Source organism: Calonectris borealis, chromosome 3 (assembly GCF_964195595.1).
Source record: "Calonectris borealis chromosome 3, bCalBor7.hap1.2, whole genome shotgun sequence".
Lineage (NCBI taxonomy): Eukaryota > Metazoa > Chordata > Aves > Procellariiformes > Procellariidae > Calonectris > Calonectris borealis.
This window is the reverse complement of record NC_134314.1, coordinates 123,182,479-123,201,682: the sequence shown is the minus strand read 5'-3', so window position 1 is coordinate 123,201,682 and position 19,204 is coordinate 123,182,479. Positions and strand designations below refer to the sequence as shown.

The window sequence follows — 19,204 nt, the reverse complement described above, 5'->3', positions numbered from 1 at the left end:
GTGCCACCTGAATAGATAGAAATTCCTGTAATTAGGTTTTAGAGTACTGTCCTGAATCTGGTCAGCTCAAGTATCCACAAATTTTTATTTTATGCACATTTATCCCTTTGGGGGATCTCATCTTCAGCCTTTGACCAAAGGTTACCTAATAACTCTCTCACCGAGCCACTTAAAGTTCAAGTATTTCCTCCAAGTTCAGCTTTACGTGGTTTACATAGCAAAGCTGGGGGACCGAAGTCGAGCCTGCCCTGCTTTTTGTGGGAGCTTTGCCGTTGTCTCTCAGATGTCACCAGCAGTATCTGCTCCCTGACAGAGACTATTTCTCTACTACATAATGTGCCACAATGTGGCAGTGTGCATCTACTGATGATCGTAGACTGACATTTGGGCCTTAAGGAACACCACCATCACTTTGAAGACGTGGCAGTACGCTGTGGGAAAAGCCTGTTGTGAAAGAGCAGGGGGTTTGTTGCGGTAGGTCATGGGGAAGTCGGAGCCCTTCATACAATAAAGATGCAGCCTGTTACGAAAAGCACATTCGGGAAGAGGATAAAAGTTAAGCAGGCAGATCCATACATTCGAAATATAGCCTTACTTACTTTGTAGGGAGTTGTGGTGGATTAAAATATATTGGTGTGATCTTACTGACTACTTGTTGATTGCTTCTCCCCAGAGAGAAGACTGAAATGATTCGATCATATATCCAGGAGGTGGTGCAGTACATAAAACGGGTATGTCAGGCCATATGTTTATTTTTTGTTTTGGGGGGTAAAATGTCACCTTTCATATTTTAGGTCATCTTAAACTGCAGATTCTGAGCTTCAGTATAAAGATTCTGCAAGTGCCAGTTTTTAACAGATGCAGTGTAGACTTCTCTTCACATTCCAGTTAAAGGAAAACTGGAATTTCAGACAGATCTTGATTAATTGTTAGTCAGTGTTTGGGGGATGGTGCTAAAAGGGGTAGATTTTAATACAGTTATGATTTCATCTTTTAATATCCTGTGTTTATTCATGGAAAATACACCAATTTTTTTAATTGGCTTGCTGTCTCATGAATGCAAAGATTGCATAAGGAACTCTGAAAATCAATAAACATTTAATTGCAGAGTATATTTTAACCTTAATTGTACAGCGACTGAAACGCAAAAAACATTCTATGAGCTCTGTAAATACAAGTCAAAGAATTTCATTACAGGTGTTAGCTTTTCTGAAGCTACAGGTGATTTACACTGGGCTGGAAGTATGCACCACAGTGTTTTGATGTGTGAAATCACTATGAAACATATGCCACTATTGACTTTTCTCTTCGTTTCAGTGCAGAAAGAGTTCAGTTCCAAAGTTGGTCCGTTTTTGCTCACAGAGGCCTTGATTCAGGAAGCAACCTAAGGAATTAGCGAATTAAGTATGCTTAATTCCTGTTGGAGTCAGACACATGTCTGAGTGCTTTACTAAATGAGGCCCAAAATTTATCAGCATGTTCATTAAGGACTCTAGGATGCAAATCCTCTTCTTCTGGGAGCAGGGTCCATCTCGCACAGCTTATACAATAAAAGCTAAAGCAAAATAATATGATTTTAAAAAATGCACTGTGCTTTTAATAGCATCAGAAGTCTGCAATAAATCCTTCAGACATTTCTGATTCTAAATCCCCTATGTGAAATCTGAGATATATTGTTCACATACAGCTGTTAGAGCAGTTGTGCTCAGGGATGCTTGTGACAATGGTGTGTAAGTTTATATTAGAATTATTCATAGTTTTGATGATAACATTTTAATTTTGATGGATGAAATATTTGTTGGGGAAGAGGTGGGAAAGTAACGATGTGCAATCTCTGAAAAAAGATTCTTTGTTCTTTTCTTACAGCTAGAAGATGCTCAGAGTAAAAGACAGGAGAAACTTGTAGAAAAACACAAGGAGATTCGTCAGCAAATACTGGACGAAAAGCCTAAGGTAAAGAGTTTTTGAACAATGTTATACTGCTAAAAAATGTCCTTCAGGAAAGAAAGTGTTCTTACAGCAGGTAGGCTGATGTCTAAACATGAGAAAGTCTATTCATAGCATCATAGCCGTTGTCTCTAATATTCAGGATGAAAAAAAGTCAAGTAGCAGCCTGCTATGGAGCACCACTTCAAGTCCAGATGTCATATAATGGGGTCTATTTTTTAGTACTTACATAGTTAAAAAGCTTTCAGTGTAAATGGTGCTTCTGGCCAGCAGAGTGTGCCCTTCACTCTATTGTGCTTTAGCAGTACAAAAACAAAACACAGTTTACATTGAAAAGAAAAAGAGATATCTTTTTAGCATGCTTGCCGCAGATATTTGTGATAATATTGATGAGGATATATTTTTGTGGAAAACAGTAAGTGTTTCCATAATACTAGTGCTTAATATTCTACATTGCTTGCTGGATTTCCTCTATTTGACTTTGTGCACTGCATCTACATGTAATATTCTGAAATACGGTTTTTCATCCTAAAGATTGTGGGCTGACTCTTGCTCCTTGTGAAGCTGGTGGTAGTTTTGCCATTGACTTCAGTAGAGGAGATTCAGAGTCCCCCACTTGTCCACTTGTACCCAATTTTCCTGTAGGAAGACCTAGGTAACTATGTAATCAGACTGCTGTACGGAGGGAGACTTGTTTTCAGCAGAGTTCATATCCAAGTATGATTCTTCACAGCCCATTGTGTCATGTCTGCTTTAATTTTTCTGCACTTGCTCAAATGTGTGTTCTAGGCTTCACTTTTCATTTCTTGTCTGTGTCCACAGTCCTAATGTTTCCGTGCTTGTATTACAGCTTGAATCTAGCATTGGGTGTCAGCTAATCAGTGTTGTCGTGTCATTTCTATGAAATATCCAGACAATAAATCAGGCTAAGGTCTGAATAGCTAGAAGTTTACAATAGTTTGGAAAAATAAAAATGTTTGCATTTCTGATTTTCTACTCATCTGTTTAAAATCATGTTTATAAATAAGCTGGAACTTTTTGATGTTGTGGGTATCTGGGTGTAAAGACTATACATAATATTATGTTTTATATTTGGTGCTGCAGGATCATGAGCTTCTCAGGCATGTGAACTAAAAAGACTGGAATTTAAATGCTGCAATTTTGAATTTCAAAGAATTATCTGCTAGTACTTCTAACACTGGCTTTTCACAAATACTTGGGCACTTGATTACTTCTCTGAAAGAGTCCTTTCTTCTTTTTTTTTTTTTTTTTTTTTTTTTTATTTATCGGTTTACTGAGAAGTAGCATAAAGCACTGCAAATTTGTCACTAAGGACTTGAGTTGCATTTTGAAAGATTGTGCTGGACCAGTAGCGTTAGACTCTTCCATCAGCTGTCCACGTGCCAAGCATTAGGTCATGGCCCAGAGCAGCTCCAGACCCCTTGTCTTCCCCTGCATCTGGCCATCAGTTAAAGCGCTGCAGTAATCAGCCCTCAGTGCTCTCAATTCCTCCTGAGAAAACCCTCTGCAGTAATGTGCCTCACAGGGCCTGGCTGCAGTTTTTTTTTTTCCTTTCCCACACACTGAAATGGGCAGACTTTGCTGAATTTATAATGGTATGTGCCTCTTGCTGGCATGAGAGGATTTAGGCAAAACATAATTACTCTTTTTATTAAGTCTCTTTTTAGGTTTTGCTTCATGTTCATATTTCATATCCATATTTGCTTCCTTAGTGACAGAGCGTATGATGTAAAATAGATCAAATGATTTCCCAGCTGAAAAGAGCCAATGTATTTTATGCAAACAGCAGCCTTTCTAGGGGCAGCTTTTTTAACAGGCTAGTCTCTCGTGCTTCAGTATTCAAACGCCCACTAAAATTTATGCTCGCTCTGTTAAAAGGATTTTCTGGCAGTATCAACTCAACCCCTAAACAAAGAGTTTAATATATTAAGAGGGAAAGAACTTTTAGTATTTTTACCAATAATTCCTTTGGAGGCAGATTTGCCATCATCAATCACTGTCATTTGGTTATTTATTAGTGACTCACAGTTCGTTGTGTTACGACTTTGTGCACAGAGCTCTGTCATAGCCAGGAAGAATATCGTTTCACAAAGTGTTGCCAACAGACTGCCACACCAGTGAGGGTTTTTTTTTTGTTTTGGGTTTTTTTTAAAGTACAAGTTTGCAGCTTCCTTTGTTGCAGTGTGTGTAGGTCACCAGAAGAAAATTTCCCCTAGAGTGCTGACTTTTTAGACAACAGCTTTTAGAAACTGCACAAACTGGGTGCAAATTAGTTCCTTGTGCCGGAGGCAGAGGGCTTACTTTTTGTTTAAAATATCATGTGTTTAGATGAAAGTACTTAACTCAGAACTGATTTACACCCTAAACTCTGCCTCTTTTTAGTATTTGGATGTGAGGCTGGTTTGCAGCTTTCATTTGCGAGGCTATTGTGTAACTAATAGCTTTTTTTCTCTTATAAGAGTTGGAGACTTTACTTTCTGAACTGATACTGTTAGGCAAAACATTGGAAATAGTTCTTCAGCTTCTTGTGGTCCTGCTGAAATCAGAGTAGGCATTGGCTTTAATGGTCCCAAAACGTCATACTGTATCTATGTAAGTAATGAGGATATCTTTATGACAAACTATCTGATGCTGTAGAAACTAGAAATTGAGTATTATCATCAAATCTCCATGTGTGTGTATGGAAAGAGGGCAACCACACCCACAAACATGTTTGGAAAAGGAGGCAGTCACCTAATTAAGAAGTCAAATACTGACTGACTGTAGGTCAAAAAATTTCTAACTTGCCATTTTAGAGAAAGCACAGTGGAAACAAAATGTTCTCCTGCCGCTATCTGTTTCCTAACAGCATCATTTCCAAGCAAGGCCGTATGTATTTTCTTTTCTCTCACTCCTTGTTTTTCCTTACATTATCTTCTGGCAGCTTTATTATCATCAACAGCTTGTATTTCTCTTCTCCCCCATTCTAATTCTTTGTCTCCTCCTCTTAGTCATTGATACGCATTAAGCTTGTCCTGACCTTATCTTCTTCCCCTTGGGCATCTCTTTTGCATGCTGTGGAGGCTGCGGTAGAAACACAGCTCTTTACACCGCAGTACTGAATTCTGTACATTAGAGCAGCGTGTGATTTTAGATTCTCCACTACAGCGTGTGTCTGGCATTTGTTATCTAAGCACAGAGGAGCGCATCGAGGATGGGCATGGTCATTGTATCTCAATTTCTTTGTTCTTGACAGCTTGTGCATCGAATTAAACATAAATCAAGTGCATTTCCTTCCCCCCACCCTTGCCTCCAATTTCATTGTAATTACAAAAATCAATACACGTGAGACATGACAAGGAATTAATTATTTTTCTGAGAATCGACTCCGTTACAGTAAATAGACCCAAGCCTCCTCTAATTGAAATCAATGAGACTTTTGTTATTCATGCTCATGGGTCAAAGTTACACTTAAATCTCAATATAATAGCTGAGACTCCTGTGCTCTTGCAGTCAGCTCCTGTTCCCAGCTGAGTTAACTGGCCTCTCTCAGCTTCAGAGGACCATATTCTCACAGCCCCAGCTGTCAAGGAAGATGTAACTCATGTGGTGGTTCTTTTTGTAGCCCATGTTCATGTTTCTGCTCACACCTACTCAACTGTTCACAACTCCAGCTTAGCCAAGGCCAGATGGTATGGGCTCCTGTGGAGGTGTGGAAAATGGCACTATTCAGGGTGAGGCTTTATCTGTGGGAAAAGGTGCAACAGATCTACAGAGGCACCACAAGATGTGCAAACTTTCCTCTAAGTGTTGCATCTCCGTGGTCTTTCAAATGAATGAGGAGAAAACAGCCTTAAGGTATAAAATTGCTTTTTCCCCTCAAAAAGTATAATGAAAACAATTTTTTAACATTATAAATCAGTTCTTGATAATGGAAAATAAAAGCATTTGATGCATTGTAACTCACTTGCAAAAAACACAGTTTTGACACGCATTATTAATTGTACCCGATGGGAGTCGACACTTCTACATCCAATCAATAATTAATATTAGCACTGTACCTGAAAAATCCATAGGGACATAAAATGATACATATTCAAGTTATAGAACAAATTAATGAGATGCTGATCATTTACAGCAGTAAGCCTCTCATAACTCGTGTCGTCTTTCCATTACATAGGGCTGGAAAGGACCTCCAAGGTTTGACTTCTCGGGGCTAGCTGTTTTTACAAGCAATCACATATCATGTAAGCCTATTAATGAATGGACAATGACTCTTTCCTTCTGAGTGTTATTTAAATGAAGATATTTGAAAACCCAATGAATGGTTTCATAGATTTCTGATCGATGCTTTCTGATTTCTTAGAATATCCAAAAATACATCGATCTTTGCGAAGGTTACAGCTTGTCATACGTGCTTTAGGTAGAACTTTGTGGCCATCTTCATGCAGATAATGTTGAGATAAATGGAGCTGTTACTGACAATAGGGTCAGCAGAATCAACACTCTTAACTTTAAAAAGAAGTCAAATACAGCAAATGTATTTTACAGCACTGTTAAATTTGATTTCTGTTAACCTCAGAGCTCAGAGCCACTCTATTAGCTCATCTGGAAGAGAGCAGCTCTGAGGAACTTTGATGACTATTCCAGTGTCCTTTCAGCTCACTGCATAATTCACAATAACAATGCACTGTCCACCACAATCCCTTTTTTATCCTCTACACCTCTGTAGGAAGCCAAACTGTCTTTTGGGCTAGCTGCGCTTAATTCAAACCCTTCCAAATGCATTCCAGTTCAACCACAGGCGACTATTCAAGAATTTCGGGGAAGGAGTTTGGAGGAAAAGGTTATTTTAGTTTACTGACTTTCATGGGACTTTGCATTGCATGGATTTGGATTGAATGGGGGAAAATTGCCCTCCTAAAGTACTATTCAGACTCATTGCAAAAGACATGAAAAAATGAGCTGATAGCCACTCTGATGTTTGAAAAGTTCTCCTTTTATTTTCTCCCTGTTTAGATAAAAATTATTTCTTCTGTTAGTTCATTCAGTTTAAACATTTCCAAAGTTTAAAAAGAAATCTCTCTTGAATCTGTGGCTGCTAAGCTAAAATGACTTATGGCATTATCTGCCAGAAAAGCAGAGAATTAAGAGGACTGAAATAATTTACTGTTTGTTTCACTGTTCAGCTTTGGGTTTTGGTGCCTGTATATTCATCAAAGGGGAATCATAAAATGCTTCTCTGCTTCATTAAATGGGCAACAGCATGGAGAAATGAATGGAATTTTCTTAGCTTCAGTGAACAACGAATATTTTAAAAAAAAATATTCTAGACCGAGATTTCCAAATCTCCCTGTGACTTGATGTGGCATCTTCCCACTTCTGGACCAGAGCTTGCATTTAAATTGGAGGATGCAGTTTTCATGCGCTGTTCACTTGAGGATCTTGGCACTTTGCTCAGCACCTCTCAGCATCAAGTCCTAAGTGACAATCAGCCTAATTATCTAATAAGGTTTGAGTAGCTTAAGCCCTGATGTTTCTTTAAATGTTTTATTAGTGCAATTGCCAAGCAGTCCCCAGTTGCAGAGTATTTTTTCAGGAAACTAGGGTTGTCTCTTTTTTTCTGTTTCTCCCAATGGAGAATGCAGAATGCACTTTCAGCCTGTAAATAATCTCACTCCCCTCGTTAAAATGAAATAGACTGACCTTTATCCTATGCCAGTTTTATACCAATAAAACTCCCTTAAGTTCTGCAAAGTGACTAGCTCACTAGGCCTGAGATGAAAACCCTTCAGTCCAAATATCAGGATGCTCAAAGGATTATTTTCAATTAAGACCTTGCTTGCTTGTTTACAGTTTTTCTTCACAAATCCACATTTTTAATGATTGTTTATTTTTTCAGCAGAATAAATATTACAGTGTGAGAAATGGATATCGGGTCACAAAAGATACATCTAACAATTTGAGGTGATATTTATTGTGTTAATTAAGTATCTTCCAGTGTTGATCTTGCACATACACTTATGTCTTGGGAACACTAACTTTCAAATCAACAGCATTTCCAGTGTGAATATGCAAAATGCTTTTAAAATCTATTTTAATGAATTCCGATGTCGCTTCCTTTAAATAAAAATGTCACAAACCCCTGTAGGAAGAATGTAAACATAAAGAAAGATTTTAATGAACAGGATATGAGGGAAGATATGAGAAATTTAGATTGGAGTTTATTGATAGAGGGTGATATTTTTCTCACATGGATCGTTCTACTGGAAACCAGAGAAAATCTTGGGTTTGATCTGGAGCTGCAAAAAAAATGGAAAATAAGTTATTTGAAAGGGCAAACTTTTTTTCAGTTTGCACTAGTGTAAATCAAAAAGAACATTACGAAGCTGGCACAGTCACTCATGATTTAAACTGATATGAGTGAAGGCACGAGTATGGTCTGTAATGGATGTCATGTAGCAGACAGACTTGATTTGTGAAGGCTAGTGAGATTTTCCTGGATAACATGCTAATAAATAAGAACTGTGAGGGTTTTTTTTTAAGAAAAGTAATTTCGGAGTCCAGCTACCATCTGTGGGGAGAAAAAGGCACAAATCTGAGAATTCTTCCTGAAAAAAAGAAACCTCACTCATTTTTTTCCTAATTTGTACAAAACGAATCTCAGATAAGCACATGGCTCATGTCTCAGCCCACTGTGGTTAATTATTTAATTAGCCTTCCTGATACATACAAGAAAGACAAAATCCAAAGTGGAGCTCAGACTGTCCTGCGTTCCCAGCTGTTTCTGCACTGTTGTCCAGCTTTATGTGCTACAGCCCAACACTGAGAGAGGTTCCCACCACTCAGAAACTCCCACTTGGCTGAGAGACGGCAAAGGTAACTCCGTATACCCAAATTCAGAGGCAACGTCCCCCAGATTCCCTCCTCTCCTCAACAGAAAGTACAGCTGCACCCAAAACAGTCCAGTCTTGGGCCAGTGCAGAGGTGCCTGTCTGAGAGACCTCTTTCAGCTTTCGGAGAGGCATCCAGCTTTGCATCCACCAACGGCCACAGCAGCACAGGGCACTATATGGCATCCATACTGCTCCTCCAGGGCAAGCTGCATGCCTTTACCACCCTTGTTGGCTTCTGTAATATCATGGAGGTGTTGGATGGGAGGACAGATTAGCCCAACGGGGTATGAATAATAAGCTATAAATGTGTCGTTATTTATCATTATGCAGATAAAAATATGCATGTCCCCAATTCATAACAGACTGCTGTAATGATGATACATCAAAATGACAGAACAGACCGTGTTTTCTTGCAGTTGGGGCCGTTGTTTCAGAACATCGTTGCCATGTGCAAACAAACCCGCTTGTTAAAAGCAAGAAAATTACTTGCATTTGTACAGTAACTGACGTTACAATATTGCACTGTTACTCTAATTCTCTTACATGCTTAATTTGAGTTAGAAAGCAGTTCAATTAAAGCGAGGAAAGGGAAGTCATAAATTGCCATAAAAATGATCAGCTGTGTAATAAACATCGAAAAGTAAAAATTATCTGTTCTCCCTTTGTAACATAAATTACTAAAGTAGACCTAACTTCTGATTTTAACACTTGTGAATAGTTAGTCCTTCTCAAAACAAGTGAACTTCCTATGCAGAGACGAGTGCAGTGTCTTTTACCATAGATTGAAGAGAAAACTGGGAAAAGGATGTGAAAAAGGAATATATAGCTTCTTTCTGCAGAGTCAGGTTCAGGATGATAACATCCTAGAGAGAGCACATTGTTTCTGCAGAAGATGCTCCTGGTGGATAAGGATGACAAGAAAATATCAACCTGGAGTGAATAGTGTAAAATTAAAAGGCCCCTTAGCTGTTCTCGGTAACCTCTCAAAGCACTTTCATCTGCACTGTCCCGTTCCTGCGCAACTGCAGAGCACATCTGTTAGGGTTAAAGCAAAATGCCAGCTGTCACTCAGTAACCTGTGCCTGTGACCCACTCCTGCACTCACTTTGGTTCAGAATTTATTGCTTTCCGCAGCAAAAATTTCCCAAAGTGTGCACCGGTGGCCGGCAAGCTGCAAGGTAGCAACTGGCTGTGAGAAAAAAGAGCACGGAACTAACTGGTGTGTTAACATTGTTATCTCTGAAGAAAAACCAACTGAAAATGATGTGAAAAAGTTTAAGAGGCCAGGGACTCCAAATGTTTTGTGTCAGGATGTATAGCTTGGACTATGCAATATTTAAACCTGACAAGAGAAGTCCCTGCTAGGGAAATAATTGTGATTCTGCAAAGGCAAGTGTTTTGCATGCTAAATCTCAGTGAGCAAGAGGGCACCAACAAGCTGTTGACTCTCCTTCACTTTTTCATGAGCTAGTATAGTACTTTATGAAAATACATTATAAAACATAAGCTAAATCATGCACAGTGTGTGTATAAATGGTATATAAGAAATGCATGGTAGCACGTGCACGCACACACACACACTTCAAATATAGTGCTTTATATAGCATTTTATATACATGTTCATTGTTCTAAGTCAGAGTCAGATTGAACAAGAACTGCCACAAAGGCAGAACCACATGCTCTTACACAACTACATTCATCATTAAGCAACAGCAGCAACATATTTGTTAATTATCAGACCTTCACTGCAACATGACAAATGACAAGAGATTCAGTTTGACACAGCTAATGGAAAAATGTTAAAAGAAATATTAATGCTTAGTATGTAAACTCATTAGAGAGATGTTTTAAAATGCATGAAATGGGGAAAAAATATGTTCCTTAATGAACAGAGAAATAAAGTCACTGCAGAGATTATATACATGCACAGCTTTGCATATGCAAGTCATTTGTTAAGATAGTGCTTATGTCTTCGTGCAGAATCAGTCTGCAAAGCAGAGCCACTGATGAAAATAATACCCCATTTCTGTACATGAGGTGGTAGTGCACATTGCAGTACACGTTAAAGATGCAGGTATGCTCATGACAAGATGGGTGCTGAGTTTATCTTATTTACAGTGAGACACTTCAGGATGAGAAATATACTAGTCGAAAGGGTAACAGAAATAACAAAAGTAGTGTGGGAGTTTCAAAAGTACACATGGATTAAAAAGTATATTTAGGATCATGAAGAAAATCCTAATTCTGGTGGGGAGTAGAAACAACAAAAATTTCTGCAACAAGAAAACGTTGTTGTTTTGAGAGGCAGTATCTTTCCCAGCAGTTTAAGAGTACTGAGCTTGGTAGGGGAAGAAAACCCTGTACATCCAGAAGGGAGAGAAGGTGTCACTCCCATCCGTGGTGACAGGGAAACCAGCATCACAGCCACGTTTCAGCATGTACTTCCCGTGTTACCTGGGTGCAGCTTTCAAGGGTCTGGCAGCCCTTTTTAGTAGCAGAATAGCTGAGAAAGGTGTTCCCTGGAAAGATTACTTTTCATTAAATTTCTCCTGAGACTCATTTCCATCAAATCAGCGTTTTCTGAAAGAAATACATTAGTTGTGGATGATGATAGTACATAGGTTTGTCTATGGTGACTCAGCACATTTCCTATTATTCAGCTGTTTAATGGAAGGAGGTTCTTGCCGAGAGATTGTGGAGTGTGCCTAAGCACATAAACTACAGCTATGAACCTGTAAATAATCTCTTTTATGGAGTCCTGGAGATCTGTAAGCTTTGTGTGGAATAAGTGGATGTGTCCAGGAACGGCAAGCCTAATCCAGAGGTGGTTAGATACGGAGCCCGGCTGAAGGAGGGTCGAGACAAAGTTTTAACCTCTTGTAACATTGACTTTTCCACGTGAGTAGCGGGTCTTCAGATTGTAGGAAAATTGTTTTGAGGATGGTGAAAGTTGACAATTTTTAATTCTTTCCCCCCCTCCCTTACAGGGAGAGGGGCTGCTGGAACATGCAGCGCAGGACCAATGACAACAGGGAGCTGGGCAGCGCTGCACTCAGTGCGCTATGCATGTCAGGCTAATAAGAGAAATTAGCAATAATTTGTCAGTTGTTTTGGATTCTCTGTTGTGTTCAGCCCACTTTGTCTAGTTTTGCATGCATTGTTTGACGTCTCAAATGCTGGAGCAAACGCAAAAGAAACTATTAGTTAACTACAAATGTATTTCTAGAATGAGAGTCTAAAGGACAGGTACATTCTGTTCAGCTGTGCAGCCCAGCGGTGTGAAAATAGATTTTTTTGGTAAATAATGAATTCCTTTCCCCCCCTGCCCCTGAACGTGGGTCCAATACATCTAGAAGTTGAATTTGCAAAATAGTGTCCTGTGGGGCAGAAGGAAGTGATCTGCTTACATCCGTGCCCGTATCATTTCCCTCATGCTCCCTCTTTGGCCCCTTAAATATTTCAGTTGTAGAAGAACAGTACTAGCTCCAGAGACACAGAGCTACCAGACCTAAATCACCCCATATCAAAGTGGTTGGGCCGTTTTCCTGGTGCACAGAAAGGGATTGAATCTTGTTAGGCAGAGCACAAGCTGACTATCCTGAAGTCAGAAGTATGGATAAAAGGCTCGTAGCATGGATTTCCCCCTTCCCGTGTGAGTACCCTGCGTACCCTCTCCATTGCTGTGCTTTTGTTTGAAAGGGCCAAACAGGCACAGAGTTTTGAGGTTAAAGACTGAATTTCATTGAATGCAAAATGAAAACTTTTTAGCTTATATTTTCAGCATGAATAAATCTAAACATTTTTATATCAAAATCCTTCCCTATATGTTTGGGGTTTTTTTCTCTTTGGGTCCTGATCAGCTCTTCACGCAGCCCTATTCAGTGTTCAAAGGCAGTTTCCAGTAATATTCTACATTTCCTTTGATTTCTTTCACTCCTTTCTTAAAGCAAAGGTGACTGCTGACAAGCAATTATACACCAGTTTTAGTGAAACAAACACCCTTGATTTATAAATCAAGGAAGCCTACTAAACCTTGCTTGGCAACAGAAACAGACCTCAATTAAGATGAGATAAAACCAGGAAAGCTAATTTCTATGACGTGGTAATATTAACCACTCTCTTTTTGCAAAACGTTCTCTGCAAATATGTATCATAGAATAAACAAAAAGCTTATAGTAATGTACAGATATCCTATAGCAGAATACAACATTAATATTTTATAACGCGTCTGATAGCCAGCTGCACTGAGATTTACATCTTCAAAGCCCTGGGAGCAAGGAGGCATTACCAGAACTGTAGGTAGCCTGCATATAATCTAAACCTATGTAAATTCCTCCTGAGTGATGCTTTGGTTGGAGCAGGCTGTGTCCCGGCCCCGCTGTTCTGAGGTACCGAATGGGCCTATGGGTTTGTGATCTGCGAGTGCCGCTCCTGCTCTGCTACAGGGAGGATCAGATTGTCGGCACCCGGCATCTTCTGAAGATTGATACATGAAGCATTGCTCATGAGTCCGGCTGTTACCTGTCACCTCGCTAACCCCCTCCCGGCTGGTATGAATTGTAGTCAAAGGGAAGTTATAAGGAAATTTTACGTGGAGTAGATATAGTCCATTTGTTTATCTTGATGAAAATATGTGTTTGTGTATATCTAACAGTAAATACTTGATTATGTATGCATATGCACGCGTGCTCACTAGATATATCAAGAACGTGCATATGCTGTTTGTAGAGATTAGTTTGATATATCCGTTTTGGATGCATCTGTTAAATTACAGTTATTCACAGCCTTGCAGGATGCAAAAGTCATTATTATAAAAATGTATCAGTGATTTTAAAACTGGCATGATCACCTTTCTGTTAATTACAGTCTGATTCAACCCCCAATTCTTTCCTGTCCTGTCAAATTGCCTGCTTAATATTCTGGTTCCCTTCTGGAAAGACAATAAATGGGGAAAAAATTTTCTCCACGCAGTGGGAGCCTTCCTTGGCAGCAAACGCAGCAAAATGGCATGAGGAAAGGGACCTCGGGCAATGAGTTGATGGGAGTTGAAGGTGTAATGCCACATTGATCTGGTTTGATCAACCCAAGAGAAGGCAACGCTCAGCACTGAACACCAGTGCATGCTTTTCACAGCTTGGGAAGGAGCCTGTGCTTGAACATGTCCAGGGTAGCAGCTGATTACTGATGCAGAGGACCCATCTCCTTCCTTTCACTCTGTGGAAAACAGAAGACTAACCTTCTATCTCCAGTGCCTCAGTTAGACAAAATAAATTACCATCATCCCTGCTTATCTATATAAAACTTCCCTAATGCTCCTGAATTATGTTAGGGATTTGTTAGGTTAAGCACATTTGAGATTATGAGGTGTTTAGATAATAAGGGGTATATAAATGCAAATTAGATAGTAAATATAGGGGAAAGTCATGAAAAGAGGGTTTCATTGAGAATTAGCTGCTGGATAAATTCTCTTTTCAGCAGTCTCTGTGTAAACTGCAGTGACTGTTCACTCCGAGGAGAGAGTGTTTGCAGTGCTTAAGCAAGTACCTGTTTCTGAATGCTCTCCTACAGAGAGCTGAAACGTATTTATATCCTCACCCCGAAGATTAACACGTTGTGAATAATGGCAGATTGCAAACCAGAGAGATGGATTGGCAGGGGAGAAGACAAGCGAAGCATCAAAATGTCATCATGCATTCATTACATGCATGACTTCCCAATTAATGCGTAGACTCTCTCCTCTTAATGGAATAAATCTGTACCTCTAGAGCTACATAAACCATACTGCCTAACCCTACCTTCTTATGTGTTTATTTTTTCACTCCTGTTTACTGTGAATGCCTGGTTTGATAGCTTGAAAACAAATGTTCTCTTTCTTCCAATCACGTTCCTTTCCCATTTTGCTAATTGGAAATGGAATTTTTCATTTGCTTTCATGTTTCTTAATCTGGCATTCCTGCTTCCTGGGATTATCTAGACGCCTTGACCTCCCTACCTGCCACATCTGGTGTGGGAGATAGAGAAAGCTCTTTCACTGAGAACTTCTTGTAACAAAGTTCAGATTAATAGTTATAGTTTCATAGTTTGACATTCTTTATTATGTTGATACTGACAGTAATTAAATACATTTTCTGTTTCTACATTGAGGTTTTTTTCTGCTATATTCTGATAGTTTTTGCTCATGCAGACAAGATGTACTGAACTTTTTACTGCCCTAATTATGTAATTACTGTATATCAACCATAACTTGCTTATTCATATAGTTGTGTAAGTACATTTGCAGGCTAATTAAGATACTTCTGTGATTCCAACTTCTGTGTTTTTCTTTGGTTTTTATCTTTTGCTGAAGGGCTGTGTCCTAACATTTTTAATCTTCTTTACACACAAAGTATAAAAACTTTGTAATGATCACCTTGACTGCTAATGCTGCTGCCGTCAGTGCTTGTCTAGTTAGCCCCTTCCCGAGCTCATTTCAGTCAGATTCATTTGCAGATTGTTGTATAATAAAAAAACATGTGACTTTCTAGCTCACAAAAACACAGAAAATTGTTGCATTTAGAGTTGGTAACATATTGTGAAAAAATTCTCCAACATCTTGTGTGTTGGTTTGTTGATTTTTTTGTCTTACAGAGTTACTATGCAGAGGACACTTATGAATGTCCTTTCCGTGGTGACTTACTGATTGTTTTCCTGATGGTAAATGGCTTTGCACAGCTTTCACAAAAGCAAATGTTCTCCAATAGGTTTTATGATGGCTTTTCAGGTCAAGGCTGCTGTTTCTGCTTCAGATATCTGTGCAAAGTTATTGTCTGATGCATAAGCCCATGACAACATGCAATTTTAATAATACAGCATGTAAAATTATAAGTGCATTATTCATGTTATATGAATAGTAACAACTTGGCCTTTGGTTTTATATGAAAAGCTGCCTTCAGAGCATTAATTGATCCCACTTCATCTGTTGCCTTACTAGATTTATATTTCCCTGAGGAAGTATCTTGGTTAGGATCATCTGTACTATCCTATATTCTGTGCAATATACTACTATTGTGACATATGAACCACAAATTACCCTTATTTAATACTCCTGTTTCCCCTCTTAGGAGTTTCCTATCAAAAGACACAGGAGTCCTCAATATTCCTCAGCTGGCCCTCTCAATCCTATTTGCAGCTATTAATGCTCTTCCTGTTTTAGCCTGTCACTCACACTTGAGTCCTTCATACATAAAACTTAACATAATTTTCATAAGAGTGCATGTACCGGCTGCAGTACTGGATCATTAGTTACTACAAGTGTGGCTCTTGAGACACCAGCTAGCAGGGGAGCCTTCCCACAGCAGAGCCTGTATTGCTCGTCAGGCTTCCCGTCACAGCTCGGGAGGAAAGCAAGCAATATCCGGCAGCAGTTAGACATTATATATTTCTTAATCATTTCACATAATAGCTTTTAAAAATGTTTTAAATACTTAGCAGCTACCATTTTAGATATGTGTGTTTTTAATATGCAGTTAGATATAGGCTTTTGAGGCATTCTTTGTTGCATAAACATGTTAATTTGTAAAGAAACCGAATTTCTAACACATCTTTTAACTGCCTCTTAACCAGCTTTCAGCCCACCATTTAATCACGTCCCCCCTCTTCCTTTCTCTGCATGCGTGTTGCACTGCCCTCGTCGTTTGGTGCAGATGCTGTATTGGAAGGCACAACAAATTGTTGTCCTTGACCTCCCTGTGACTCCTTAATTCCGCTGAATTGCTTACTTTTTTGTTGTTGGTTTTGGTTTTGGTTTTCGTTATTGTTATCCACCAGTAAAAAACTAGGATTCAATTCCTTGGGGGTGACATATGGGGATTATTTCTGAAGAGCTATGTTCAGTTATGGCATTAATCCATAGAAGTGTTGCATGTTAATATTTGGTTTGTGGCCTGAATAGAAAGTAACCCTTTTGGGGTGCTACCAAGTGAACAAACTGAGCAGAATGTGATGAGTTCCATTTGTCCTTGTTTTACCTCCTCTGTAAATTTCTTTTTTTTTTTTTTTTGTCCCATTCATTTCTTTTCCAATGCATTTTCTTCAAGAATTTTCCGTCCCTTTCTCAGGACATTCAGTTAGAGGCATCAGACAGTCACGGTGCAGCAGTGAAGCTCAGCACTGCTCTTTGTATACCTCCGTCTTGTTCGCAGGGCTCGAATCAGCCTGAGCTTTCCCTGGATCGTAGCCCATCAGATGAAGCAGTTTCTCTTCTCTGCTGCCAGAATTCAGGCTTTCCCAGTTTCCACTTTTTCCTTGTTCTTCCTCAATTTGTACTTTTCCATTGCCAACTCCCTTGGCAATCCAAGATAATGTGCAGTTGAATAGTCTTTCTCAATTGTTGCAAAAGACAGGCCCTATTAAGTGATTTGCTTTTGCCTCTGTCACAATTCAGCAGCAGAACAATTTAAATAGTTTTCAGGGTGTTTTTGACTATTGCAGATGGTAGTTCTTGCCGTCCAGGAGACATCTGTACAGGCGATGCTAGTTTCTCAAATAACAGTAATAAAGACTTCAGACACACATGAGGTGCCCACAGGACAAGTAATGTGAATAATGAAAAGCTGCTAGAACGAGATGACTTGGATAAACAGCTCTTAAGTGGCAGTATTTTTTCCTGGTTTTTCTATTTTTACATAGAAAAGTGGATTGCTTTTTTTTTATTTCTTTGGAGATGGAAGTTTTTGTTATTTTACTATAAATTACTGATTAAGAGCAATAACTTTCAAGCTGGTATCCTGTCTTTTAATATGTGAGATATTATTGAATTTTGATATTTATTGTTTTAGGCTACTATACTTCGAAAACATCCAACACATCAAATCAAGGAGGGTTTTTTTAAGAACAGTTGGATAGTTGGGCTTATTTAGACTGACAATTTGATTTCTTAACGCCATATACTTAAGAGTATGGTGTATAGTTCATCATGTAGCTCATTATGTCGTCAGAAGATTACATATAGCACTTCATTTTCCTAATGAATTGATCATAGCATACAGACCTTTAGAGTTGCTAAATAGGTAAAGGTAAAATTATAAACATAAAAGCCATCTTTGAAGTACTTCAGTGAGTTATGCCCTTTTGAAAATGTTACCTATAATGACATCCAGATGTTTACATGTAGTGTTATCTCATATATCTTGCCGGATGTTGAATATTCACCCTTTTTATTGTTTGAAATTCATCTGGTGCCATAAACAGCAGACAAGTGTGGGCTGTAATCATTCCGTTCTGCATTTCTAAAAGGTTTTATTTAATTTTATTTAGTGGCTAAAATCATGCCATCCTTTTTTTTTTTTTTTTTTTTTTTTTGGCATTCCTCTTTACTGGGGCATTGATAGACATCACCAGTGTCTTTGAAGGAAATTATTGTTATTTAGTTTGGTTTTCTGTACCAGTAATTCTTTCAGCATCCTTTCTTGAAAATAATTACTATTATATCATTAGAGACAAATTAAATTTCAGCATAAAGGTAATATTTCACGTCCTCATGGGTTTTTTGGGTCTCAGTCTCTATACATACATGGAAGTGTAGTGTGTTCTGCAGATCATTTGTTAAAGTTTAATGCTGCTGCTAACTAGCAGTGCAAAAGAGTACTCTTACCCTGGGACTATTTCATCCCTTTCACCTTTTCCTAATTTTGTGTGGATTTGTGCAAATGCGACGAATAACAATTCAAGAACTGACATACCAAGTGGGATACTCTAATTGCATTTCCTCAGTTTTCAAGAGTTTTACCTTTCCACATTCCTGCACTGTTTTAATTGAGTTAAATTAAAGGATGAGTCTTAAAGTTCTAAAAAATTTTTATTAATTAAAGAGGCCATGATGTAATGTAACTGAAGAATATTTCAAGGGCAATAGGTGCAAAACTGGAGGTAAGATTCATCTCATCTGAATTTAGGTATCTAGAAGAAACCTGTGTACCTGTGCAAGTCCTCAAGTCCTTCGAGAGAATGAAATTGTTCTAGGAAGCAATTCACCTAACCCATTTTATATGCCTGCTCTATGAGAAGATTAACATAGAACTCGTAGAGATTCCAGTAGGACCTACGACATATATTTTGATTAAAAATTATATTTGAGTGTGTGGGTTTTAAATGGTGTCAGCAGAACCAGCTCAAACCTCTCTAATTAAGGAGACAGGCATTACATTTCTTAAGCAAAGGATGAATCGAGATTAACTCCTCTGACAGGTGTGAAACTTCCTTGATGTACGTGAAAACGAATATGGGATGTCCTTCTCAAAATTACTGCGCCTAATTTTTGTCTGTGAAATGAATCTTTTCAGAATAACACTTCTTGGTTTTTAGATTAACTTTAAAGAAGATTT

The 19,204-nt window shown here is 38.6% G+C and overlaps 1 protein-coding gene across 1 annotated transcript in view; it reads left to right on the top strand.

The window, feature by feature from the left end:
- PLCB1 (phospholipase C beta 1) overlaps positions 1-19,204 on the top strand; it is a 405,965-nt gene that overhangs the window by 342,428 nt on the left and 44,333 nt on the right. Inside the window, exons 30-31 of the mRNA XM_075147729.1 lie at positions 674-731; positions 1,867-1,953. Of these exons, the coding sequence (XP_075003830.1) occupies positions 674-731; positions 1,867-1,953 (145 nt within the window). The remainder of the gene's footprint in view (positions 1-673; positions 732-1,866; positions 1,954-19,204) is intronic.